The sequence below is a fragment of the Folsomia candida genome, unplaced genomic scaffold (assembly GCF_002217175.1).
Source record: "Folsomia candida strain VU population unplaced genomic scaffold, ASM221717v1 Fcan01_Sc002, whole genome shotgun sequence".
Classification (NCBI taxonomy): domain Eukaryota; kingdom Metazoa; phylum Arthropoda; class Collembola; order Entomobryomorpha; family Isotomidae; genus Folsomia; species Folsomia candida.
Window position 1 is genome coordinate 8,974,019 of NW_019091194.1, and position 27,523 is coordinate 9,001,541.

Genomic DNA, 27,523 nt, shown 5'->3' on the forward strand with positions numbered 1-27,523 from the left:
ATAGTTTTTACCAAAAATTCAAGATTCAAAGTTAAAAATTGTAAGATTTATTTAAATTATATATTATTACAGGATAAATTCATCGAAATCTTGACACATAACGTTAGCATTAAATATTCAAACCTGACTTGAATTAGCATATAAACGTGAGTTTGATTAAAACAGCATTTATAAAGTGACTAATAAATGATTATTAAATAATTTGTCGTCCCAAAACCTTAGACGATTAATGGACATTTGCCTGACGAAATACTGAATGACTGCAAAAAATAAAACTAGTCTTGCCAGTTATTATATTATTATTATTACAAGTATAATATGCGTTTTATAAATTGTTGTGACTAAGAAATGTAATTATTAAATATTTAAAACATCAAAAGCGCACCAATGATTTAAGTTGAATTGATTTTAAAGTAAATTAATTCAAGCGACTTGAGCTTATGAAAAAAGCATCTACATGACACATGATGTGATGATCGATTTCAACGAATGCAGTGCATAAAAAGTAGGAACTATTTCGAAAACAATTAACCAAATTATCACTGCGTATAATATTATAAAGTGTAAAAAGTGACTCCAAGACATTGTTTTTCAGTTTTTTTACAATAATTCTTACCCTTAATCTTAGAGTATCACATGGTAAGGTAACAGTCATTACATTTCGAAATTGTTCTCTGATCCAGTACGTATTCGTATATATATATATGTAAATAGATATTATAAAACAATGAGAAAAAAAACGAAAAAAGGTTTACATAAAAATATTTTTCGATAGTTATAAACTGTGCGCTGAAGACTTTCATTCAATTGCGATAAATCCTAGTTAATAAGTCTCGTGTATCAAAGATCTAAGTCAAATTATTTTAGTAGGTATTTTTGTTTTTTAAGCAATTAGTAAAGGCTCGTCGTCTGAAAATCCACGAATGACAGGCGAGTCGTGATCTTCCACTGTATATAAAGCAAAAATAAATAATTATTATCACTATTATTAAAAGTTTTCTTTTAAATTGTGTATATTTTCTTCATTTTAGTTATACCGGTATTATTTTGCTGAAAAGTTGCAGCACCTGAATGTGTGCTGTAATGTGAACTAGCAAAATTCAAAAACGACGTTTGAAGTCTCTTGTGTCGAATTACATAAATTCCCAGGGTAGCGACCAATATCACAATCACAACCACAGCGGTCAGAACGATTACGAGGGCGTTATTTGTACTAATCATAATCCGTGGGGATGTCACTAAGTATTAAAACAATATGTTAGTAAAATAATTTACGATTAGACAAAATGGTTGCAACATAAGGTGCATGAAACGTTACCTGTATTTCTCAAAGTCATTGGGGATGACCTCGGTGATTCAAAACTGTCTGCATCCATGGCACTTACAGCCACATAGTAGACACCATCATCGTTGATCAAATCCTTAAACTCAAATTGATGACCATCCGTAACATGTCTCGTAGTTGAAGAAGAGTTGAATGACTTATCTTTCGACAACCACACAACATATCTTGGACTGAAATTTAAATAATTAATAATAATTAACAAACTCTAGCGTCGTGAGAAAAGCAATAATTTACTTACTCTCCTTTGGCCTTAACACTATGGGGAAAATGGGGCATCTCCCAAAAAATGGTGATTGGGAAACACCCTGTGACAACATAAAAGTTAATCGTAACGTATTTCATAAACAATATATTTATTGTTATAACAAAACCTAACCTGCACATTGATCAAGACTTTCTGGAGGGGGAATTGGTGGGCCGTCAAAGGCCACAGGAGGCGAGAATCGAGACCCATTGACACTAGTCTTCACTCGAAGTCTAGAATTTAAAATATAACGTAAAATAATAATCCTTATTTAATAACTTGTAACTTTTTAGGATATATATTTAAATTAACTTACTCGTAATGTCCTCCATATTCTATATCAGTACTGTATTCGTTAGTTTTCTTCTTGTTTGGACCATCAATCGGCATATTTTTCACTGCGTAAGTATGATTTGTGGTGAGTTCGCGTAGATATATCTGTTAATGATGATATAATGGCAATTATAATCTAATTATAAAAATACGATATTGAATATTATGAGAATCCTTACATCATAGCTCATAGGGTTTTCCAACTCATCACAAGATGCATCCCAGGACACAACAATATTTAACCGATGAGGTGAATCATGTTCATAAAATACGTCTACATTTTTCGGAGGAGCCTGTATTTGAGTGTTATTAAATAAATTTAATTATCAACACTCTTAAATTTCCATTACACATCATAGTAGATATGTAATATAAAATGCCATTCAAACACTGCACGACGAAGATCATGGTTAGAATTAAATTACCTTTTCATCCATTTTGGTTTGTATTTCTTTTGGAGATTCAGTAAGAGGACCAAGACCATCTGGGCCAATCAATCCTACATCAATTAAATAGTCTTCACATGCATCGAGATCATCAAGGACGAAGGAACTGGCATTTGTGATTTTTCGAACTCCTGGATACAACAAATGTAGTATTGATTAAAAATATATATAAAATATCAGCAAATTAATTTATGATTTACCCTGATTGGAAATCTCAGAAATTGATTTTCCATAATAGACACCATACACCCACCGTCGATCAGGAAATAATTGCCAGCTTACGGTAACTGTACCGTGTTTTTTAGAGTAATCAACTTGAAGTCCTTTGACTTTTAGCAACTTGTTCCCTACAATGAAAAACCAAGCAAGTAAATCAATTTAAAATTATTCATTATTATTTCAGGGGATACCATTAAAAGCATATTATGGCTTACCATTTGTTGCAAATGTCAATGTCTCGGAAGTCCCCTGAACTGAATCGTACACAGGAGTGATGGTTACTTTGTAGTTCGTTTTGGGAGAGAGATCGTGCACTGCAATAATAATAAGTAAAAAAAATACAACAGAATCACGTGAATAATCATAATGATAATAAAACCCCACTCACAAGTGATAAATGTATCATTTGTTTCTGAGAAATTTTGAAACATGTAAATGGATCCCAACATCTCCCATTTGACTTTAAAGCTATTAGCTCTCTCGGTAGTGGCTTTCCAAGAAATACTTGCACAAGTCTCGTTCACATCTGCAGGCAGATCAAACCAATACTTCACTAATTTTCCTTTTATTTGGAAAATAACAACTAATGCATAGAAGTTTATCAATTATATTTGCATGGATTAAACATTACCTTTAACCATCAATTCGCTAACAAAAGCAATCTCCCCATTGAATGTATAGTTTACTGTTTTTGAATTTTGACTCTCCGTGAAACTATTGTGTGCAGTAACCTGACCAAATTTTAAAAGGAATTTTATTAACTTAAATTAACTCGTATATATGTATATGTCAGTAAAAAATTATAAATATGTATCCACATACCCAGAATGTATATGTTTCACCATTCTGGAAAATTCGATGAGATTGCTTGTTTGAAATCGTTACATTGGTCCCTGTAGCAGGGAAACTGACCCCAGGAGCTGGTGGACGCATATGAACATCATAACCCAAGATTTTTCCATTCGGAGTTACAGGTTGCTTCCATGTGATAGTTAGAGAGTCATGATTGGTTTGGAAAACCTTAATGTCATATACGAGGCTCGGTTCTGCAAGGAAAGGATAATTCATAATAATATAAGTCTAAATATATGTACATAATAGTACACATATGTACGTTGTAATCTTGGGGAAATTATATAAAATTTGAATATATAGATTGAGTATGAGTTACACACCTGCTTCAGATGTTGTGATATTCTTATATACTGCTGGTGGGTAGATAGTTTGTCCAATGCGAACATAAACAGTAACAGAGTAAGCAGTGAAGGTTCGCAACCCCTTATTCTCTTCAGATCCCAATGTATAGTTTCTGTCCTTGGTCCACATTGTAGCGTTGACGCAAAGTTTAGATTCTAGTTCACAATAGGACGGAAGAAACTCCATGCTGCCCTTCAAAGTAGGATCTAACCACCATTCAATCTCCAAGTGCTTGGGTTCTTGAAAGTCTCGATCAATTGAGATTCCAGCAACCTGATGATTTACAAATGTTTCAAATGCACGATTTTCAGATTCCATTTGTCAATATAAAAACCTTTAAAAAAATGAGAACATACCTGATACATTGTCTCATGTTTGCTACAGTCAATGAAGGGACTTTCGTCTTCTCCATTTGAACAATCAACTTTCTTGTTGCAAATCATATATTGTGGTTTACACATTTCATCGCAAAAGAATGTTCCAACACTACAATTAGCTATATTCAACCAAGAGAAATGCATTAATTGTTTCTGCAATGTTTAATTTAAATTAGTTTCCCTTACGTTTTACAGGAGCAGAGACACATGCTGATTCGTCTTCCCCATTTGGACAGTCATTAAATCCATCGCACATTGCAGCTTGGGGAATACAGACTTTTGACATTCCACATTTTTCAAACCCATGGGGACATCCTTGACCATCCCGGTCACAATTATCTTCATCATCTTGATCAGGACAGTCGGGAAATCCATCGCAACGTGAGCTTACGGCAATACAAGAGCCTATTAGAATTCATCAATTTATGGTTAATCTTTATATGGTTACAAATATTTGAGAAAGTTAGATTTTGCAGATCGTACTTGACTTGCATCTCCACTGATCTTGTGCACAATTCTGTGGAGGACTTTCCGGCGTAACCTTACTTTCTGGCTCAGAATAGCTACTGTCTGCACATCTGGCTTCGTCGCTTCCATCCAAACAATCCTTGGCGCCATCGCATTTCCAGAAAATGGGAATGCATTCATGGGAAGAACGGCACTCAAACATTTGACCAAATTCAGAACAGTTTCCGATAGAAAACGGACGAGCGTCGCTTGGTGTTGGTGTTGTAGAATTACAATTGGCTTCATCAGAGCTATCAGGACAGTCCTACATATATGTACAATGTGCTCTTGAATGAATCTGATTGTATTAACAAACCAAACTCACAAACATAATAAAAATAACAATGTTTCTTACATTATCACCGTCGCATCTCCATGAACTCTATAATAAATTTAGATTTGTGTTTAATCTGGTATCACCATAAATAGCTAAAGTAAACTAACCATGATACATTCGCCTGATGTACAGGTAAATTTCCATGCGGGGCAAGTAGTATTGTTGCATTGTTCCTCGTCCGACCCAGAAGGGCCTAAGGTTGTAATTTAAAATGCAAACTCATAATTACTTGTAATTAGGTAACGATTGTTATTCGTTCACTCACAATCTTTGTCTCCATCACAGACCCATTCTCTACTCAGACATCGTACTTCACCTGGACCTTGGCATTTATATTCATTGTCCTTGCAGGCATTTGCCGGCGGAGGAGCAGCAGTACAGTTTTTCTCGTCTGAACCCCCATCGCCGCAGTCATCATCTAAAATAATGTAACAATTGTAAATGTGACAATTCAACTGAATTATTTTTTTCGTAACGATTTTAATTCGAAAACAAATTGAGTTTAGTATCTTACCGAAATCACACACCCATTTCTTCATGATACATCGTCCATTGTCACACTGAAAGTGATTGGTAGCATTACAAACGGGATATTTTCCTTCGCAATTATGTTCGTCTGATGTGTCACCGCCACCGCAATCGTGATCGAAGTCACACCGGAAAGTATCTGGTATGCATTTGTGATTGATCTCACATTGGAACTGAGACGCATTGCAGATGGGTCTATCACAGTCTATTTCGTCACTATTATCATTGCAGTCATCATCGCCATCGCTGCACAAATCGTACAAAAATCAGATAAAACAACATAGTACAAAAGGTGTCCAGACATAGTTTGCACAAATTCTCAGTTAAATATCTCTGGCGGGGAATTTAATTCTGAACTGATTTTTCGTGGGTCGCAAGATAATACTCTCAAAAAGATATGTTTAAAATTTTAGGGCGATAGCTTCACAAATGCCCCCTCCAGTACCCCCAGAGTTGGAAGGTGCCAAAAACACACTTTCCAAACTTAATTACTCAGATCGCATGATAACCTAAGAGGTCAGAGGTGAATTATTGTTAATACTATAACCCCTGATCACCATTGCATGTAATAATAAAAGAATCCACAATGAATTACATAACGTTGGACCTCCATCGTCGCTGATACTTTTTCATGAAAAGTGATCAATCGGACCGTGCACAGGAAAATTGACCTGCTGACCTTGAAATCGAACCCACTGGGTCAAATGAAGATTGAGGGTAAAGCTGGACGTGCCCTACGTAATATTAAATAGAACAGTTAAGATTTTGGGTAGCCAGTTTTGGAGAAGGACCCGAGCTAATCAGCTGATGCGGAATCCTAAAAAACTCGTGAACTTATTTAAAAAATTAATGATCAAATTTTGTTGAAAAAAAATTTTAAGAACTTTTTTGTGTCACCTGTCGCAGAACTATTTTACGTACAAGGAACAAGTGACAAAATAATAAATCACTGCCTTTTGATTAGTTAAAAAAAATTTAAAGTTCCGCCTGAATTTCGAGGAGAACTTTTGTAAACATTTTATAGGGTTTGATGCAAACTCATTTCCTGGGGTGTAACCACTTGTCAAAATTATGTCAAAAGTACTTACAGTGCAATATACTGTATGTACCTTGAATAAAAACAACGTTAGGGATTTTTAAAATCAAAGTCGTAAAATGTGGGGGCCTTTAAAGTGGAGAAGTTGCGGTCACGAGTGCATTACAGTAGGACAAGTTTAAAATTAGACTAAAAAACGGACTTAAAAGGTAAGCATGAGACAAAAATTGTTGTACATAGTGAAAAACATGCTGAGTCCATTGATAATAGTCGCAAAGACGATTTCAACACTAGGGCATCAGAAAAAAATCTTTTGTTCGACGCCATTTTATAAGAACACTGGTTTGGAAAACTAAAAAAGTACACCTCTGCAAAGTTGACTTTGCCTCATTTCGCAGAGTACAGAAAACCGGAAGCCAGATATGCTCACCTATAGTTTGAGACATGGGCTTTCACATAAAAAACGCTAGAAATCTCTACAACTAAAAACCATCGCATAATTAAATTATGAATTTGTGCAAACTATGTCTGGACGCCTTTTGTACATCCTATACAGGATCGAGTGAAGGGTGTATTATAAATATATATAATATATACACATACCATTTCCACCCAATGGGAATGCAATATCCAGAAGCACACTTAAAGAAATTTTCGGAGGGATCGCAGGTTGACTGACAAGTTCCATTCGTATTAACTGGTTTTCCATCAGGACAAACACAGAAGTTTGACTCATTTTCTGATCTCTTGAGCCCGTCAGGGCATTCACAAACAGCCGTATTGTTGGGCATGGCAAAGCATAAATGTGAACAGGAGTTGTTGAAACAAGCGTTTGTGCCTTCTTGAGAATTATGATGTCCAAACACCTTTAGATCCATCAGTCTAGAATAGTTCCCAAGGACCAAGAATATTGACTTCTTTGGGTCGTTCACATCGTTTTTAGTAAAATATATAGATCGCGTTGTCCAATCATCCCAATACACCAGGTTTTTGTATACTCCTACTGCGAATGGATGATTAATTCGATTGTCGGTTTCCAGGAAATGTTGTATATCCTGTCCATTCAAGTCGGAAGTCGTCATTGAGTCCAAGAATGCATCCACCCAGTATAAGCGATTAGATTTATAGTCGACAGTGATTCCATTTGGCCATTTAACAAGTTGCGGTTTTCCAGGAACATTTTCAACAATACGTTTAGCTTCTGACCCGTCCAAAAGCGCTCTTCCAATTGATGGTTTATCCGCCGACCAATCAGTCCAAAATATATATCTATTAATTTAGCGTCAGCAAACACAAGGATAATAATAATTTTCCATTATCAAGACAGACAACTATAATAAAGTAGTTAAAATTTGTATACCCTTTAACTGGATGGACAACTAAACCTCTAGGTTTCTCAAGGTTAGGTTGCTTGACAATTACTTTGCGCATTCTCCCATAGGTATGTGAGGTAGTTCGAATTACTTCAATTTTTCCTTCTACTCCATCGCTAAAATACAAATTATGTGATATCCAGTCAAAGGCAATTCCTTCGACAGATTTCAACCCCGATGAAACCAAGTGTTCCGGAGAGCTTTTTCCATCCAAATGAAGACGCATAATATGATCTCGCGAAACATCAGACCAATACAAGCAATGATTTTTTAGCTCAAAATCAATAGCTATTACAGATTTCACTCGGGGCAAGGGTAGAGTTTCGATTGACTTGAAGTTGTTGATGTCAATTCTCATTACAGAATCTGCAATTAATAAAATAAAGTGTAAGATTCCTCGACACCTTTGCATGGACATCAAAGCATTTTTTCTCTTTTCGCTCGCAAGACTCGCAACCTGTCTCTCGTAATCAAAATCCACACAATTTCATCATCCCTAACCACGGCTATATGTTGGAAGTGAGTCCAACATATAGCCAAAATGATGGCAAAGCTGCCGAAATTCCACCAAACATGAAATGCATCTTATAATCGTGGCCGGTTATATTAATTGAATCCATACCTCGTTTTGCTACAAGCATAAACTCGAGTTCTTCTGGAACTTTGCACAGGATTGTATCTGGAAGAAATTGCGAAACATCGTCCGTTTCATGGCATTGGTCTCCTGGCACTTTTCGATATCCTTTAGTCTTGTTGTAAGATGTAGATCCGGGTTGACACCATTCAGCTTTTACTCCTGGACTGGACTCTGAATTATCCTTTATGCATTTTCGACTTCCTTCAGTGGGATCTTCCATGTACCCAAAATCGCTGAGAAAAAGTTTAAATGAGCTTATATATTTAATCTGGAGATTGGTGAATTTGAATATATTTATATTTGAATTTGAAGGAGAATAAAAATTAATATTTACCACTCGTAATCACTTCGCTCACAGATACAGGTTTTGGTTACCACTGGTCTAACATATCCCAGGCCATTGTAACAATTTGTTTTTGATATTCCTAATAATAACACGTCTTTATATAGTATACAGTATATATCGTATATAAAGTAATAATAATACGTCTTTGATATTCCTCTTTTTGACCCAAGAGACATGATCTGCCTGGCTGGCTGGCCCAAGGCGACCAGTTGTAATAATCAGCCTTTGTGCAATTTCGCTCTGTAATGTTAATAATGGTAATATTTATAATGAATGCTGGAATTCAACAATTTAAAGTTCTTAAATTAAAACAAGTTAAATTACCAAAAACGTCTCGGAAGTCAACTTTAATAAGAATCCAAGAATGCTTAAACGTAGAGTTCATGGATGACGCAAAAATAAAGAAGACGGTGGTATTTTCTCCAGGCTCAGTCATTAATCCTGATAATAAAATTATAAGTTTGGTATTCCTGGTCTGAAACCCACGTAGTCCTACGTGGGTTTCATCTCCTGAGATAGGACAGTAGTAGAGTTCAATCTTACCTAATACGCGAACTTTCTCATCGGAAAATTTATAAGTTTCCCATGATTCTCCTTCGTTAGTGGAGTAAATGAGGTGGTCCGTTGCATCACCGATTCGGTAGTACTTTGTCGCCACAATGATTCCTCCATGATCTCCAAAGCTATATAGGTAATTTCCTTGAAGAAGCTAAAAACAGAATTGATCGTATATTACCAAATTAATTGTGTAAATTCAAATTATACAACAGCGTATATTACCTGTCTCCAAGATACAGCTCCATCATTAGACATAAATACGCCCAGACGTCCCTTTAGGGTCGTATTTACAGTCCCTGTTGCCAAGATAAGACCAACGGCTGATTTTTTGGATAGGATCGGAACTGCTCTGTAGCTTGGATAAAGCAGACTTAGCTGTTGACTAAGCAAAATAAAACCAAATATACAATAACAACACGAATATCCATTCTTATCATCACAAAATAATTCACTTACCTAATATGCAGCGAACAATTGCCACCCGGTTTTATGCTTGTCTGGAAATACATTCAAAATATAAAGGTTAAATGCTCGCACGCACACAAATTTTAAATAATTTGAGAGTAATTTTTATTAATATTAATATATTTAATATTAATTAATATTCAGAATTGCAAAAGTGTCATTCTAAGAAACACAAGTACCACACCCAGTCTCAACGTAGTCTGAATTGAGTTATGAGACCAAAAAGAGTCCCACCCTACAAATTGCACTGAGATTGCTGGCCATGGGGATTTCCCAATTCAAACTTCCTTTATCGCCTCAACCGCAATCAATTGCATTGATTGCGGCGTCCCAAGCATGAAAAGAACCTTGAAAGCGGCAACTGCCTTTTTCTCTTTCCCCACCCCTTGGTTACAAGGATGCCCTGCTAGAGCATTGTACGGCCATTGACTCAGACCTTCCCGAGGGCAAAAGAGTGGAGAATAAAAATCCTCCAAAGGAACCCCCTTGTTGTAAGCGTGAAACTGGAATTGTGGATTTCTTGTCCCCTCATGACAGTGTATTTTTTCATCATTTCTTAATTAAATCGACGCTGATTTCATGCAACAAAACTCTTTAGCTACAACTTACATAGTGACAGTAGATTGGGTTTTCATCATCATCGAACTGAGGAGGCTTCAGAGTTACCCATTCCCCTCCTTGATCGTAAGTGATAACAGAAATTACTTGGTCGATAGTAAACTTTGTACTTGAGACGGCTGATGGCTTTAGTTGGCTTGCAATGTAAACTCCTCTAAGGCCATCTACTGGATGAAGGTCAGCAAATGCTTCATCTGTGACATCACTGTAGGGAAGAAAATATAAATATTACAAAACTAACCCAAGTAAGTTAATGCTGAATTATTATAATAAATTTGCATACTTGAGCCAAGAGTCGGTAAAAGTCAAATTCGGTTTAAAAAATAAAATGCGTTCCAAAGATAGTGAAAATCGTGAACTGCTAGCACCATCTTCTGGAATATTTCCGACGTACAAATGTACAAGGCTTTCATTATGAACGACACATACAAAAATCTGGAATAATGACAATAAAAACTCAATATTAATCAGGATCGACTTTGTTTGATAACTGTGAAGAAGGCAAAACGGACCTGTCCATCCGTTGAAACATCGGCGACATGATAATGCAATGCTGGGGTCAAGGTCGTGTGATCCACAGGGAAAATAGCTGGTAGAAATGGACCTTGCTTGTAAGAGATCAACAATTCCAAGGTACCAAACGTCTCTGTTGACTGAATAGAGAAACATAATACGTGATAATAATGTGTAGTATAGTATTTCCACATATTTCTGACAAACTACATTGACTCAGTCAATACCATAATTCTAGAATCAAGAACTTACATTTGAAGCTTTCCTAGTAGCAAATTTATAGTCCTCTCTAATCTGAAACTCGTCCACGTCAGTCAGCACCACATGAGTGTCTTTGGGATCCAGAAAGAGTGATTCAGATGATATAATGATTGACATTCCACTTGGTTCTTCCCTGCATTGATATAATCAGTTATTATTAATTATAGGATAAAAATCCAGTCATGGCACGAGCTTTCATATTTATGCTATGTTTTTTACTACTATTTAAAATTAAATTATTTACTTCACAACTTTACTTGTTCCCTTACCTTTGAATAAATAATGTAGGTGGGAAAACAGTTTCGTCCCACGAAACGGCTCGCACATGTTCTTGGACTTTCTTCCACGTTCCTCCATAATCTTGAGATACCCACATCTGACAAGAAAACAAAGATAAGTGCCTATCTCCCTATTACTAATATTATTTTTGTTCGTTTTTCATATATATATTAGTATCATACGAACCTGTCTGTCCTTAGTCTTTTTCTCATAGGCAATAACATTCTTTGGTTCCAGTGGATCAAAAATGATTTCTTCTGGAGTAAACTTGATCTCAGTACTGGTAAAATTGTCGCCAAAATTTTGAGTGGTGAATATATATTTGTGTTGGACATCGGTGAATATAAACTAGAGTATCAAACAAAACAGTATTGAAATAGCAATTGGTACTACAAAATAAATTAATTTGTTTTACAATAGAAGCTAAAGCAACATACCAGTCCCTTAATAGAGTCATCAGGATATTTGTAAAACTTTTCAACAGTTGGCAACGGCTTTCCCTTGACTAGAAGGGCGTCAGAGGCGTTTCTGAACGTGCTCCCATAATCTTTGGATATGAAGAGGGTTGAAGTCGAATTTTCTTTGGTATCTCGAGCTAGACAAATTATCACTTTCTCCCCAGCCCAGTGCACCAAAAGTTGGTTGTGTGAATCATTTAGCACATTCTACAATTTAAATGCATACAATATATCCATTTAAATCATTATAGTCCAGCAAGGGTACGGTGTTCTTCAAATTTATTACTGGTAGAAAAAAAACGACATAACTGTACTGTCTCATTCCAATTGCATTTGGTTTAGTCAGGGAATGTATAAAAATAAAACTACATATTATAATCTAGTCACAAAGTTCGTGACTTGAACTATATATTGAACCAGTACAACTCGTATCCTCAACTATTTGAAATGTATAAATGTTCATTAAACATAAGGCAATGAACTTTTTCTATTTACCTCTAAGCTGAATTGTCATTTAATATAAATGCAAAATACGCATGGTCGTCGTTATAATTGTGCATGTAGCGAACATCTGTAGTAAGCAAGTCTGTCCAACCACATTCAGTCAGTCAATGCAATTACAGTACAAACGCAATTAATCAGTCGATGCATTGTACACAACAAACAAATGCATGTGAGTCATCACCAGTATATTTACTTTTGATTGAAAAATAACATACGACGTTCAGACATTGTCAATTGTATTTAAACACCCGATTAGAAATCTTGTTCTATGACATATAATTTTGTTAATGTTAGCTTAAATGTATCCCTGCTTACCGTGTAATTTTTAACAGCATGATTATTAGTGGCAGGAGCCGTGACTTCTCTCCTCTTGCGATTTAGAGTGTGTAATGGCGATCCTTCATTGTTATCAAAGAGGTCGTGAACCTCCGAGTTTTCTGTATCGACGGTGGGTTCATAAATTTCAGCTATAGAGCGATCAGGTCTTCCACCTCCTCCAATCCCTTGCTGAAAGGTCAGAGAAGCTGACCCTAGCTCCGGAAGAGAAAAGTTAAGTAGGCACAGCAAGGAGGTCACTGCTGCCGTCCTCCAGCGAAATCTTTGCTTCATCGTAATGACTTCCCAAATGCGTTCCTGCATATTATAGATAGATCCATATTAGATTAGGCACAAAAATATTTAGTAACTCGAGTAATTTATAGACTGTGTAACTTGTCCTCACTTCTGCGAGTGAGAAAGTCTATATACAGACCGGTGTGTGTGTCTATATAGGACGATACGTCTAAGTAATTTACAAAGATCAATTTGATTTAAGGAAATCTTGCAAATTATATATGCCGGTAGAGAGCCAGACTCAAAATATTTTGAATATAGAATAGGACTAGATAAATTTGGTTATTGACTGACGGAGCTGATGATTGCTGCATTGGTGTGGTGTGTCATTTCAAGGTTAAAGTAGTGCATAATAAATATTGTATATATAGACATATTTAACACATGCAATAGCTCGATTCGACAAATATCAAACTATTCAACATCAACATAGAATATATGAAATACACCAACGCACCTTTACATTATTTATGACGCTAGGAGGATTTGCCACGCATTTAATATTATAAAATAACGCCCACTTAACTACACCTTCTTCCCCTTCAAATTTCTCCGCATGAAATATTTAAAAAATTCTTACCGCGATAATAAATTGATGTCAGAATCACATTTAACGCATATGCCCTACGACTGGACTTCTTCTTGGGATGACTTAATCAATACTGATCCTTGTTTGTAAGATGCAAGGTCAATTCACAATTTCACTTCCGATGATTGATAGAGCACAACTTTCGTTCCAACGACAATCAGTACTGAAAATCGTCCATTCTGGAAGCAATAAATAATTATAAACAACAAATAAAAACGATTCTCTGACTTTATAATGAAACACTGTTTGGCAAGCACTTGACATGCTGCAGTAATCGAGATAAGTAATTTGGACATCAAATGTTATCAGTCAAAGTCGACTCCCCTTCATAATCAGCAAGTTTATCGCGAGAGGAAACAAGATTAACCATGTTGGCTAATAAATCATTGACAAAACCCATGTAAAATACTAGAAATGAAGTGAAGCAATTTGTAGTAATTACAGATCCATTAAATCCATTTCAGAAATTATAAAGCACCCAACCAAACAACCGTAATTTGAAGCAACAAGAAATGTGAACAAACTTTAAACCTTACCTTTGCTCAGACGTCTTCTACTCTCGTTTTACAAATTAAAATTTGCACTTTTTGACAATTGCTCAAAACAGTACTTATCAATAAGAAAGTGGACAGTGGAAGAATTAAATGACGACGTTCGAAGTGCGTGGTTGGCAGCGGAGTGAGTGCGGTGTTTGACTGTCTCGTGATGATGACTTTTCTTTTCGTGCTCCGTTCTCTCCGTTGTTCTCTTCTCACTGGGAGGCTCTGCCATGCAAATATTTTCTGCATTACACATGCTTCTGCGGCTGAATGAAATTCATGCAAAATTTATTTCTCTATTTATTTATATGATTTCTTATCTGACACTATATGAAACTAGCTGCTGTTGTGGTTAAACGAGTGCATGCCATTATTTTGCACATTGTGGTTGTACTCGTAATGTTGACTGGAATGAGGTACAAGTTATGACTCATCAGGCTCTGACCAGAGTTCAAAACTACTACATAATAATATAATTTGTTTCTAATTTCCATTTATAGTCTCTAGAAAGATAAGTAGATGACTCAACTTTGAGTTAGTCTGGAATTCTGTCAAATGATATGAAACTTGGATGGATTTTAAGATTATTTGCACACCTTTCGGGCTGACGCAGAATAATAATTTGGGTAAGCAGTTCATAATTCGGATCAGCGAAGAATTATAGATTGCCTAAAACCTAAAATCTAAAACCTGCAGTGTGCAAAGTTGATTTACAGATTGTGAGTCGGGGCCGCTCGGGGTCACAGTCAAAATTTTTATCAGACGGCCCAACTGCAATTATCAACCGCTATTGTAATCGCCAAAAATGTTCTCATGAAATTTAGCATACAAAATTTCAGCTTTCAAAATCATGATGGATTTAGCCCTGATTCTGGCTAAAAATACAACAATCTGAAATCTTCCTCTCCAATGGGAGGGAATTGACTATTCAATTTGTACATGTATTTGAAATACAGTCCAAAATGCGTATTAATTTTAATTCTTGATTGCACAATTTATGAACAGAAAACTATTTATTTAGTACAAAAAAAGAATAAGGCAAGAGCCGATGAGCATGCATGACGTTCATTTGTCGTTTATCGTCATGTCTCCATCGACCCCGCATTAAGAGGGAAGGATGGGGGGAGTCCTAAATTCGTGCTCGAGTTTGACAACAGAAATCACTGTGTGTTGTTTGATTGAACTTTGTCTCCGCAGCAGCTACTTAGTTTATCGTAAATTTAAATTTCCAATTACTTTTAACCGTAAAAAGCTAACTAAAGTTTTGCAGAAAAAGCATTTATTGGGTTTTCCGCTTTGGTTTGATACGTTGACGCTCGGTTTTCGATTCCACAATTGAACTGTGACAGTTCACACTTTTCTCCCGTCATAGAATTTATCTATTTGTCAAGTAAGTATTGTATTTTACATACCGTATGGTGTTTATTCAATAAAACTAAATATTAAAAACAAAATATGCCACACGCTTGCCGTCCTCCCTGTGTCCCAGTCCCATCACACTTTAAAGCTTCACGAATGCTAGCTATTTATTGTTCAATATAGTTCATAAAATTTAATAATTCGTTAAACACAAACACGTTGGTAAAATATGGTTTAGTTATACAAAATTCATAAATGTTTTTGTTTATAGTTGGAGTTGCTGTTCTGTTGGATCACCTAAAATGGAAAATATAATTACTTTGGACTCATCCGAAGGGGAAGATGATGACATTAACGTCATTCCTATTGTTCCTTCTCCTCTACCGTTGTCTAGACCCAAGATTCGGTGTTCAAAGCCCAGACAAGGCGTGGAAGTAATTCATTTAACGACGGTAGGACCTAAGATTGAGCCGAAAGTGAAAGTAGATATGGGATATAATAAGATAAATGGGAATACGAATGGGATAACTTTACCAACTCGAAAAGTAGAAGAAATTACACTCTCATCGTCCTCGGATGAAGATGAGACGAAAAATGAGGTAAATATTATGCAATATTTTTACTCTGGACTCAATTATCGACTTCATTATTAGAATACTAAATTCTTTTACTTTCTACAGTCTCGTGCTGATAGTAGACATCAGCCTGGACCGTCTACATTAGCAGTAGCAGAAAGATGCTCAAGTAATAGACCCAAGAATTTAATGAATGGATCTGGGAAGGTCGAAAGTAATGGTGAAGAAGATACCAAAGATGTTCTTCATGATGACGATGTCTGCGAAGTTGTCAGCGACGTTGGGACGGAGTCTGTTTGTTCTGATGCTGCAGATAATATTAGAAAGGTAGGTTAGGTTATTTTATATCCCATAATTAATTTATTATAAATTTCTAAGAACACATTGTTAATTGATTTTTTAGTTATTAAAAACTTTGCATGGTACGTTGAAAGTCAGTGAAAGGAAGACACTCGAGAATAAGATATGGAAAAAGTATAAGAAACTTGAGAAAGAGCCAAAGGAGTTGCACGATGAACTCGCTAAATGCATCGACCTTGTTAACGATAAACTTGTAGAGAATCCAGAATTCAACAAATGGATGATGCTGCAGCAGTTGTTTATCAAATTTAATCCTGAAGTTCTTCGTAAAGGAGAACGTTTTGTCATTTCTTTCACATCCGAAGAACAAGCAACCTTGGAGGAAAAGAAACAAAGAAGGAAGCAACGTCTGGAGAGTATGTTAAAGGTAAGAACGAAATAATATAAGCATGTTTTGTTCTTCTTAGTTATTTTATTTTTCATTCTTATTTCGCTTTAATTTTCAGGAAATTTCTAAGATTGTGAAACGATTAGACAGAGAAGAAGTCAATTGGGACAGCGACGACGAGAACAACAGCGCATTTATGCAACGAGAACGATTGTTTGCAAAGTAATTGTTGCAAAGTTATCGGTTATGTTTATATATATTTATGTTTAACTAAATTTCGGGGTTTAATTTTTATAGAGCAATGAAAATTCATAACTTGATCTGCAAGATTGATAAGTGTTCGAGAATGACTGGACGTCCTATACAAAAGGCTATCGATTTAAAATGTACAACAACGTATCCAGAAGTTGAAGAAAGAGTAGCCCAATTTGTTAATAGGAATGGCTATTTTGAGTCTCCCGAGTTTTTCGATATTTTGGAAGTGGTCAATGATTGTAATGTTGAATCGCAGTTACACTTGTGTGAATCCGACTGTCGACAATTAGGTTAGACATGAGTATTTTTATCTATATATGTATAGGATTGTACTTTTAAACAAGATGCAATAACTAACAAATTCTGATATTTCCAGCCAAATCTCTCCACGAAACAATTATTGACCGTCGTCAGCAGTTACGAGACTTGGATGTTCCACTTGCCTTCCCTCCCGAGTGTGACGAGTTAGCTGACCCAGCGGAGACAGATGCAGAATTAGAAAAGAAGCTAATGGAAAATGCTAAAATGGCAAGGACAATAAAATCGGTACACATTTATCTAATTCATAATTTAATTTATCTCGATGTAATATGTACATAACCACTACGTGACATAGATATTAACTGTTTGTAATCGAAACTTGTAGGTCGTCGATGAATTTGCGGAAAAGCAGAGAAAACAAGATGCGGCTAAATCTGGTGATTCCGGCGGTGGGATTCCGGCTCCCAAAACCCATAAAAATGATGATGACGACGACAACGACGACGATCAAGAAGCTGAGGAAGATGCTTCGGATGAGGAAGATCAAGATGAAGATGCCAGTGACCCTGAAAACATACTGGAAGACGACTCATGTTTTGTTACTTCGGTGGAAGACAAGGAAGATGGTATGCAATTTTACAAATTACAAAAATATAATAGGTCACATTAGAATTTGTCGTTCGTTTAATAGGCGAAATTGAAGTTTGGAACGAGCCTTTATTTGAAGTTGAAAGTGGGATTGGAGAAGAGGTAGCCGACGGCGTCTCTATTTCACCACCCGATGTACAGTCACCAGTTGATAATCAAGATGCTGACATTTCGCCACCGACCATTCATGTTCCTGTTGAACCAGAAATTATAATAAACAATGACACAACGGCAAGCGATATTGTAATCCAGAGTAGTTCCGACAGCTCACACACCGAAAACCAAGATCCACCACCTGCCAAGAAACCTAAAGTTGACGAATGACGACGCATGGATGGACCAAGTATTGAATGATCATTTATTACAATTTACACCATTACACCCGTTCACGGATCGCTTAAATCTTATATGTAGTCCTTTTTGACTGACCATTTTTTTTCTCTTGTTGAGTATAAGTTTATCAATATTGACTGATGCAAATTTTTGCTCGAGTTACGTTTGTATCTACTCTGTTCCCCATACACCATATATTTTTTAATCCTATCGAAGCAGAGCGTTATTAAATTAAAGTACAAGCAGGGTGGTTTTAGGTGCTAAAATAGGTGGAGTGTATATTAATTTCATTCGCACTATATGTGTGAGTGTGACTGACTGACCAAGAATATGTATTTTTAATGACAAACAAATTGACAAAATAAATGCGTGTATGTGTGTGTCTCAAAGTCTCGTGTCATGAATGTAATGGAAAACCTTACGGCAGTCTAAAAACTCGATAAAGTGTTCTCAAATAAATATATACTTAGCTTTTAATGGTAATTTTAAGATTAGATGAATTAATTAATTTAAATATAGAACAAAATTGTTAAAATAAAAAGAGGACCAGTGAATAAATTTATCACAAATTCGAGCCTACTGTCTAATCAGGCAAACTTTATTTATTTCCCGACATTGTACACGAAACAAGAATTAATTCTAATTATGCTGATTTTGCTGTGCGTAATTTTAGTTGCAGAATTGCATTCCTTTAGATCCATGATTGCAGAAGAGTGGGAGAAATACTAGCAAATCCCGGCACCATTTAAATTGAGCCTCAATCACCTCTCAAGAGTAAGAATTAAATGATTCGACAAGTAGATCCGCCGACTATTTCAAAAGTAGAAATACTCAATTTCATTATGTTCCCCATATGAAAAAACTTAAAACTTAGCAATTTTTTCGGGCGCCAAAATTTCCCTTGGGGCGTTATGAGAATAATGGAAGATTAATATTGTGCACATAGGGCACAGCATATCTATGGAACGGGTTGATGAAATTTCAAAAACAAAATTTTGTTAGACTCTCTGGATCAGTACCTCGATAGGTTTTTCGAACCGAGTTGGAATTCCGACTTTCAGAGGTCTTTCGCAGCGACGCAAGATTGACTCAAAAATTAATTTTTCGCTATGACGAAAAAATATGACGAAATGTTCATACGTTAGCATTTCACCAATTTTTACTATGGTGCAAATTATTGGTACTAGAGTAGGCCAAAGAACGAAAATCGACAGTTGTCCAGAATTTAACACAGCAGTGGATTGGGAGCTAAACTCCGTTTCACCTTACATGGTGTTACCGCCACAGGCAAGGAACATGAGAATCCCATGTTATTTTCGTGTGGCGGTAATACCATGTAAGGTGAAACGGAGTTTAACACGGAAGCATGCATGGGAAAAACTCAAAAATATTCTTCTGGCTCTATATTTGCTGGGAGGGGTTTCAGACCCCACAAAGTATACATATTCTGAATCCTCTCGCCAATACCTTTCCAACGATACCCCATTTATGGGGCAATGTGACCTTTCGATCCCCGGAAAAGGTCACGCAGGTCGGTTTCGACTTTTTGGGTAGTTTTTTAATCTACTACCAATAATTTGTACCATAGTAAAAATTGGTGAAATGCTAACGTATGAACATTTCGTCATACTTTTTCGTCATAGCGAAAAATTAATTTTTGAGTCAATCTTGCGTCGCTGCGAAAGACCTCTGAAAGTCGGAATTCCAACTCGGTTCGAAAAACCTATCGAGGTACTGATCCAGAGAGTCTAACAAAATTTTGTTTTTGAAATTTCATCAACCCGTTCCATAGATATGCTGTGCCCTATGTGCACAATATTAATCTTCCATTATTCTCATAACGCCCCAAGGGACATTTTGGCACCCGAAAAAATTGCTAAGTTTTAATTTTTTCATATGGGGAACATAATGAAATTGAGTATTTCTACTTTTGAAATAGTCGGCGGATCTGCTTGTCGAATCATTTAATTCTTACTCTCAATTGAGTTGTTGTTGGTGGACAGGTCACAAGTATTTTATTTTTATGGTGCTCCATAGGTTTTGACCACCAATTTATAAGTTTTAATTGACTGAATTTTGTTCCCAGTTTTGAAATTATTGGTTATTTATTTCAATTTTAAACTAGTCGTCGACCAGAAATAAATATTTCGCTTCAATTCTATCTCCAATCTCCAGACGAATTAGAGTGTAATCCAGGCGTATAAAACACTTTTATTAGAAAACTAATAATATGATTATTGATTGTTCCTTTTAACTTCCCAGATATACGAATGAGAATGGCGGATGTTCCAGTAATCACCTTGTCTTCGGAAGACGAGGACGAAGAACTCGTTGAAAATATATTAGTCGAGCATACTGAGATGGGTCCTCCCCCATCGCCATCGCCTGACCCTTTCGCTCTTCCCCCCATGGCAGGCATGGTCTGGAACTACGAGCCGCAGGAAATGTCAGAGGATAACATATTGGACCAGTCGTATACTGTTGAAAGTAATATGGATGAGGTGATTGACTTAACTCTACATTCGGAAGACTCGGAGGTCGAAATAATTCCAACGCCATTGAAAGATTTGAGGGGTAAGGTAAGACTTTGTAAAGTTTAATAGAATAATAATTTAAATGTTTAAATTACACCTGAAATAACTATTATCAACAACAGGGAACTAAAAGCTCAAAATTGCCACCAACCCCTTCTGCGACACGAACACTTGCAGAAAATACGGTGATCTCTTCTTCTGGCATGACATTAAAACGTGGATCGCAAAAGTATGAAAATGCAAAGAAGGAAAAAATCTTACTTCTCGAACAATCACTCAATGTAAAATGTTTAATACCTGCTGGTGTACTAATCTAATAGACTTGAATATTAATTGCAATTTCCAATGCATTATTTTTATAGAAGGCAATGGAAGAAATCAGTAAGCTTGGAGAAAAAGAAGTTGACTGGGATGACGATGAAGGTGTCAATAGCTCCTTTATGCAGCAGGACAAATTGATGAAATCGTATTAAGCGTATATTTAAATTATTTGTAGCATCAAACATATGTATTGAATGAATTGATTTAATGCTTACTGACAGTTACATGAAACAGTACAACTTGCTGTGCGAAGTGACCAATAGCTCAACAAATACGGATAGACCGGTGAGTTACTATTTCTTACAATAATTATAGCATAGCGTAGTAATATATTGCACGTTTTTTAAATGCTCTGTAGGTACAGATGGGAATTCGCCTGAAGAACAGTATATTACATTTAACATTTTTCAGTTGAATACTTGGTCATTCATTTTATCTCATATATCCTGTATTGCTGTATTATGTTCTAGTTAAGAATTTTCCAAATTTGGATAAAACTGTTCTGACTGTTCAGAATTACGTCAATCAGAAGCCGTTTAATAAGCCAGCAGACTTTCTGGATATCTTAGAAGTTGTTCGTAACTGCAATAACAATTTTAAGCTGGAATTAAAAGAAAAACGTGTTCAGGAATTAGGTAAATCACATTCACTAAAATAATTTGTCATTAGTGAGTTACGAAATGATCTTCGTTCTAGGTTAATTATGCAATTTTAATGTTATTTATAGCACGAAATCTGCACCAAAAAGTAGTTCAGCGTATACAGCGTTGTCGTAAATTGGATTCACGCCTTCTCATTCCTGACGTCATGAAGGAAGATGACCCTGCATTCAAATCTCCAGAATTAGAAGCGAAGCTTCTGGAAAACGCCCGAAAAAGCAACCAGTCAATCCGAAATGTATATTGCTACATATATTTTCGTTCTATGAATTAATAGACTCGATTATGCATGATATTTACACCTTGTTGTTGAAATAGATAGCAGAACGTTTCATGGAAAGAGAACTACAAGATAGGTCTAAACAATCCGAAGATAGCGACTCTGAATTGGACGATAATGATGAGGAAAATAATGACTAGTCCGTCCGGCCACGACACTTACTTCAATGACATCGACAAAAAAAACTGAGAAGATTTTACCTCAATAACCTTACCCAATTTGAATTTGAATTTTTAGTTATACCATTATTATATGTATTATTTTCTCACTTCTTATTGTAATGACTTTTTATTATAGAGATTTTCCAAAGTCATTATTTGAAGTCGGATTAATCTTCAAGTACTTAATAACGTTGACTCATGCTTAATATGATGGACAATGTTCTTTGTACGTAAATAAAATGCGAAATCTTTGAAAATAAACAAAACAAATTCAAATTACATGAATTTAATTCGTGCATGACACTTGTCATGATCGTTCATCATGATGATCCACTCGATCATGCAATGTTTGAAGGGTAGCAGAATGAAGGTCACAAAAATTCAAAGAAAACATGTTAAATATAATGTGTACATCATTGTAGATATGCACTTTAACGCTTGATTTGTTCACAAATTGATAAGCGACATATACCCATCTAAATCGTATCCACATATTTGTATTGACTAATTAACAAATATCATCACTTATCATACACACATATTGTTATCCACCAGAAGCTCTGAATATGCATTGTTTTCACACCCAATAATAGAACGATGCAAATTAATGATGGATCCTAGGACAAGTAGATAGAACGCCAAAGTCCGTTGGACTGTTACAAATATGAGTAACAATATATTTATGCATGTAACTGATATCAAATAGAGAATCTTAAGGTAGAAATATGAAATGTGTATGTATCTACATTCATAAGCAAGAATTAATATGTAGGCGTTCTAGCCTCCTCGGCCGTATATTATTATTATAATACACGATCGCATCGTGATTCGACTGAAATGAAAATGAAAAAAGACGGTTGAGCCAAGACAAAGTCTCCAATTACATCTTATCTAATTCTCAAAATAATTGCTTTGCTAATGTACTATTGCATCAAGACAAGGCTTTAGTTCAATATTAGCTTAACATAATGGAAGGAAATGAAATGAAACCACAGCCCACCACCCTCCTTCTTACCGTCAACCACTTTACATGTTATGGAGATGCGATGTCATAAATCTTGCAATCATACGCAATACCTGACAAACTACCGTTCAACTTGGTGCAGACCACAATTTATAAATAGCTCTCGTATACAGTGAGTAAATTTTATTAAATTTCTGGACACGTTCACACCGTGCATGTCCTGTCTGTCAAACAAAAGCGAAATCAGAATGACATGAGCTATACATATGAACGAAATTATGTCACGAGGTATTTTTGCATTTACTCGGATTTAACATAAGCGAAATTTTTAAAGACGACACAGTGCAAAAGTAAAAGTAAACTGTGTTACATACAATTATTAACATATTTCGACAATTAATAATCAGTACCAGTCTAATTCGCCATCACCAAAATTTTCTTCGCTTTCGAACTCTGATGGTGTTGTCGATCTTGTTGTGGTTGGAGGTGTGAATGATGATGATGATGCTGGTGGACAAGAGGGGATGGGACGTGGGGGTGGACATTGACGAACTGAAGGACACACTGGACATGTGGGACATGGGGGACACATCATCGTAGGAAGAGGCTGGTTATTAAATCCAGTTGCCGGATTATTATTGCTTCCGATAAACCCATTCTGCAAAATGTGAAAATGCATGAATTAATTGTTATTATTGCATAGACGCTTGAAATTTAATAATATTCTTACTGATTTTGTTATTTGGTCGATCTGAAAAATTTTACCGTCATTCAAATTCTAAATATATCGTTCGTTCATAATGCAAAATGAGGAATTGTGGTGCACTTACTTGTGCTTGCAAACTGTCAATCTGGTAATTCAAATCTTTCAAATATTCTTGTAATTTCATTAAATCAAAAGTTGTTGATTTTGAATTTTTGTGCTTTGAAGCCTTTATTTGAATGTATCCCTTGAGCCTGGTGGAATAATACATTTAAAGTTTTTATTTTCCTTACGCTCATTCGTTATAAATTTTCATACTCTTCCAGTAAAGCCGTTTTCTGTGGATCGGGTGAGGCTCGAGACCCCACAACCGGTGACCCTGGAGTCGTAGGAAGGCCAACCCAATTGAAGGACGTGCAAAAGGGGAACAATGCAGAAATTACTAATAAGAAAATCCGCATGTTATACATTTCTACTCGCAAAGTCGTATGAAAATATGTATCTCTGTAAAATTATTATGGTTAATTATTGTACGAAAATCTGAAAATCGCAAATGTAATGCAACTGTCTCATATAAATACATGTATCGAACTAAATGAGTTATTATAAAGATGACAAATTATCAGAACAGAAACTGCGCATTTTAAGCTGGTTATCATTACAGACGAACTTCTTGGAATGGATTATCGAATAATTATGATATTGCGGTACTTTCTGCCCAATGATTGACAGGCATTCAGAAGAATTTTCATATTCAGGAATATGCATTTATATCGCATAAATCGAGCTTAATTTATAAATACAATTTTGTTTTTGTCTACTTATCTACATTACTTATTACTAATCATTTACTTGTTAAGTTTGTAGAACCCAGAATATTTTACTATATATTTAGTACACATTTTATAATGTTCAAAAACATGACATTCTCATAACCTATGAACCTATGTGATTCTACGTAATCATAGCATTCTGGAACAATCTGCATAAATCCCTGCAATAGTACAATTTAATATTGGAATTACGGTTAATATATGAACAAATGTCTGTGTGCATATTATTATATTATTAAATATCATTACATACAAATATCTTCAACACTATTGCAATCGTTATGCTAATCTAATGCATCGATAACTGCTGATAATGAGAAGGATTGGTTTTCAAAGTGGAGCTTATGTAATGCAATTGTAAATTTGTAAGTGCTCAGCGGGGGATCCTTTGATTTTTTTTACATGTTACAGAGACTATATTTACTTTCTTGAATGTCTTGAGCACCATTATGGTTCATTATTATTATTCTTTTATCTTATTCTACATATACACATATGTAAGCAACAACAAATAACGACGCTTGTTGCTCCCTAAAACTTGATTAATATTCATAAGCACGTTTGTCATACTTCTCAAAACACACGAGTAATGTACACCTACATATTTACCTACTGAACTAATGCTGCAAGCGTCTGAAGCTTTGGTCGTATTATTACGTGCATTATTGTTTTGTTGCCGAATAGTAATATCGTAAACAATAACAATAATAACACATCCAACAGGGCATATTATGCAAGGGCCTGTGAATCGGAGGTAAATAAATATGAGAACAATTCAGCACGCAGCTTGTCACAACAAATCAAAAGTAGAATTTACAGATCATTTCTGCATATTAGAATTAAATGCATAGATTGGCTTATCCGCTTATGGCGCTTATACATGTATGTGCATGGTGATCTTAATTGTACAGATTTATTGAGGAAATCTTACTTTGAAAGAAACAACGCATACTTAGCTTGCATATGCATAAGTTTCATTGTTTTAATATATTTTAATGCTTGAATTTATTTAGTATAAATGTTGTTGAATTTCAGCTTACTCCAATTAAATGAAGATTTATATTGCTATACAATTGAAGAAAAATATAAAAAAAGCTCTGATAAATTTGAGAAGTTTTGGCTTTACCGAACATGACATACGCATACATATTGTGCATGTAAATACATATGTCATATGCATTTATTTGTGTGCATATGTTATGCGACCAAGTACAGATATCTATATGTCCTACATATGCTGCCGCTATGATCGACATGAGAATACTTATTTTATAAAAAGATAATCTGTGAAATCTGTTAAAATATGGATATTGGGCTTGTACATTTTGCCATAATTAATTTTAATCTTTATCATTACGTGTCTTCATGATTTTTGTAAAGTCAAAATTGTCAAGCCGTCACAATCCAAGTTCACGAAGAATATCTTTTAATAACCTTCAACTTATTCAAAATATGTGAGCGTATGCTCAATAACATAGGCGAGTACATGATGATGATTCCAGTCAGTCAAGTTATTGCGAATTTTTTGGATTGGATTAAAGTTGATTGTTAGTAATTTAATTTGTAATAAAATGTCTCAACACGAGAACTCGAGAGATTACGTGAAGACAGCAACAAGGCGAAATGTCAGATAAAGTAAAGAGCGGCCTTTCTTGGCTAGTTTGGTACATTTTAACGTGGGTGTTTAGCTCTAATGCTGAGTAACGAGGTGCAATATTGAATTTTGATATTGATTCCACACCCTTTTCTGTCATCTGTCATTTTGATATGAGGGTTTTGCAGTCATTATGTCCTGCATCATACAAATACACTCTAGTTGATGGTCAAGCACGATATGCAGGGTATGGCAACCATCAAAGACTGTAGTCAAAGCTATTTAGTGGTGATCTACATGGATGCCCTTTAACGAGGTCTCAAATCTAGTACTGCTAATTAAAAGCTGACCAAGAACTTTTCTGGTCGATCTTACATTGTTAGCTATAAAATCGCTTTGGGCCATTCGCACGATTGATCTCATTATTCATTCCCACGCCAAAATCTATCGAAAGCGCAGAAAAACTACTCTCGATCTCATTATTCAATTGAAATTTTACCGTCCTCGATTTTTCGTGAAATCTTATTAACTCACCTGGAATTTTACAGTTCTGGTTTCAAAGTTAGCATATGCTTATCTCGTGATTAGACAATTGATTTGTGACATTAGGACATGAATTCATGTGAATAGGCAGGCATTCGGTTGCAGACTCCCTTATCTTTTTCCATTAACATTGAAATTCACTTAAAGGTTTCATCCTACGCAGTCCTAATTTATTGTTCGGGTTTCGATAAGCCCTCTTCAAGAAACTTAAAGAAATATTATTTACAAGTTAAACCCCTAATTCAAAATTTGGTTTAATTACTCAATTTTACGACTACTATCGACTATCAAAATGAAAATTCCTAACTGAATCAAGTACTTAAATTTGAAGATCCATATAAATCCCTACATAGAAAACGGACAAATCTATGCATGTACATATACGCATATACGCATACCGAGCGGTGAGAGCATGATAATAAAATTGAAGCAATAAAATTCGGCAACAATGACAATCAAAACTGTTTATGCGGTTTTATGTCTTTGTTGAT

The 27,523-nt window shown here is 35.4% G+C and overlaps 4 protein-coding genes and 1 long non-coding RNA gene across 6 annotated transcripts; 2 read left to right on the forward strand and 3 right to left on the reverse strand.

Annotated features, from left to right (window-relative positions):
• Nucleotides 1-24: 24 nt before the first annotated feature.
• On the reverse strand, nt 25-14,478 carry LOC110845361 (sortilin-related receptor). The gene is made up of 40 exons (XM_022091760.2): nt 14,319-14,478; nt 13,774-13,961; nt 12,897-13,214; nt 12,057-12,284; nt 11,806-11,967; nt 11,610-11,716; nt 11,332-11,473; nt 11,079-11,219; nt 10,850-11,001; nt 10,558-10,771; nt 9,940-9,980; nt 9,706-9,865; nt 9,469-9,634; nt 9,250-9,366; nt 9,067-9,165; nt 8,914-9,004; nt 8,565-8,812; nt 7,930-8,308; nt 7,173-7,838; nt 5,520-5,779; nt 5,271-5,423; nt 5,113-5,198; nt 5,024-5,050; nt 4,645-4,933; nt 4,348-4,566; nt 4,141-4,280; nt 3,763-4,057; nt 3,410-3,633; nt 3,219-3,318; nt 2,976-3,113; nt 2,803-2,901; nt 2,569-2,715; nt 2,348-2,499; nt 2,102-2,215; nt 1,906-2,027; nt 1,722-1,822; nt 1,584-1,650; nt 1,319-1,515; nt 1,038-1,238; nt 25-948 (listed from the first exon to the last, which is right to left on the reverse strand). Exons 3-40 carry the CDS (start codon nt 13,188-13,190, stop codon nt 884-886), a joined length of 6,603 nt encoding a protein of 2,200 aa, XP_021947452.1. The 5' UTR covers nt 13,191-13,214; nt 13,774-13,961; nt 14,319-14,478; the 3' UTR covers nt 25-883.
• Nucleotides 14,479-15,426: 948 nt separating this feature from the next.
• Nucleotides 15,427-19,014, forward strand: LOC110844097 (death domain-associated protein 6). The gene is made up of 9 exons (XM_022090219.2): nt 15,427-15,711; nt 15,952-16,279; nt 16,361-16,582; nt 16,659-16,982; nt 17,062-17,165; nt 17,241-17,488; nt 17,575-17,744; nt 17,845-18,085; nt 18,151-19,014. The coding sequence occupies exons 2-9, from the start codon at nt 15,983-15,985 to the stop codon at nt 18,429-18,431; spliced, it is 1,887 nt and encodes a 628-aa protein (XP_021945911.1). The 5' UTR covers nt 15,427-15,711; nt 15,952-15,982; the 3' UTR covers nt 18,432-19,014.
• Nucleotides 19,015-19,019: 5 nt separating this feature from the next.
• LOC110844099 lies at nt 19,020-20,569 on the reverse strand. Its single transcript, XR_002547417.2, has 2 exons — nt 20,416-20,569; nt 19,020-19,207 (listed from the first exon to the last, which is right to left on the reverse strand). It is a non-coding gene; the product is annotated as an uncharacterized LOC110844099 (long non-coding RNA).
• LOC110844098 lies at nt 20,486-22,665 on the forward strand. Its single transcript, XM_022090220.2, has 9 exons — nt 20,486-20,627; nt 20,703-21,019; nt 21,097-21,255; nt 21,337-21,440; nt 21,517-21,580; nt 21,654-21,681; nt 21,766-21,930; nt 22,023-22,192; nt 22,273-22,665. Exons 2-9 carry the CDS (start codon nt 20,711-20,713, stop codon nt 22,372-22,374), a joined length of 1,101 nt encoding a protein of 366 aa, XP_021945912.1. The 5' UTR covers nt 20,486-20,627; nt 20,703-20,710; the 3' UTR covers nt 22,375-22,665.
• On the reverse strand, nt 22,653-24,666 carry LOC110844235 (WASH complex subunit 3). 2 transcript variants are annotated; one of them, XM_022090388.2, is made up of 5 exons: nt 24,381-24,666; nt 24,190-24,316; nt 24,090-24,110; nt 23,770-24,017; nt 22,653-23,583 (listed from the first exon to the last, which is right to left on the reverse strand). In XM_022090388.2, coding segments are annotated over exons 1-5 (549 nt in total). In that variant the 5' UTR covers nt 24,533-24,666; the 3' UTR covers nt 22,653-23,582. The 2 variants fall into 2 exon arrangements, with proteins under 2 accessions (XP_021946080.1, XP_021946079.1); XM_022090387.2 differs by having other exon boundaries at nt 23,521-24,017; nt 24,381-24,664.
• Between the last annotated feature and the right edge of the window lie 2,857 nt (nt 24,667-27,523).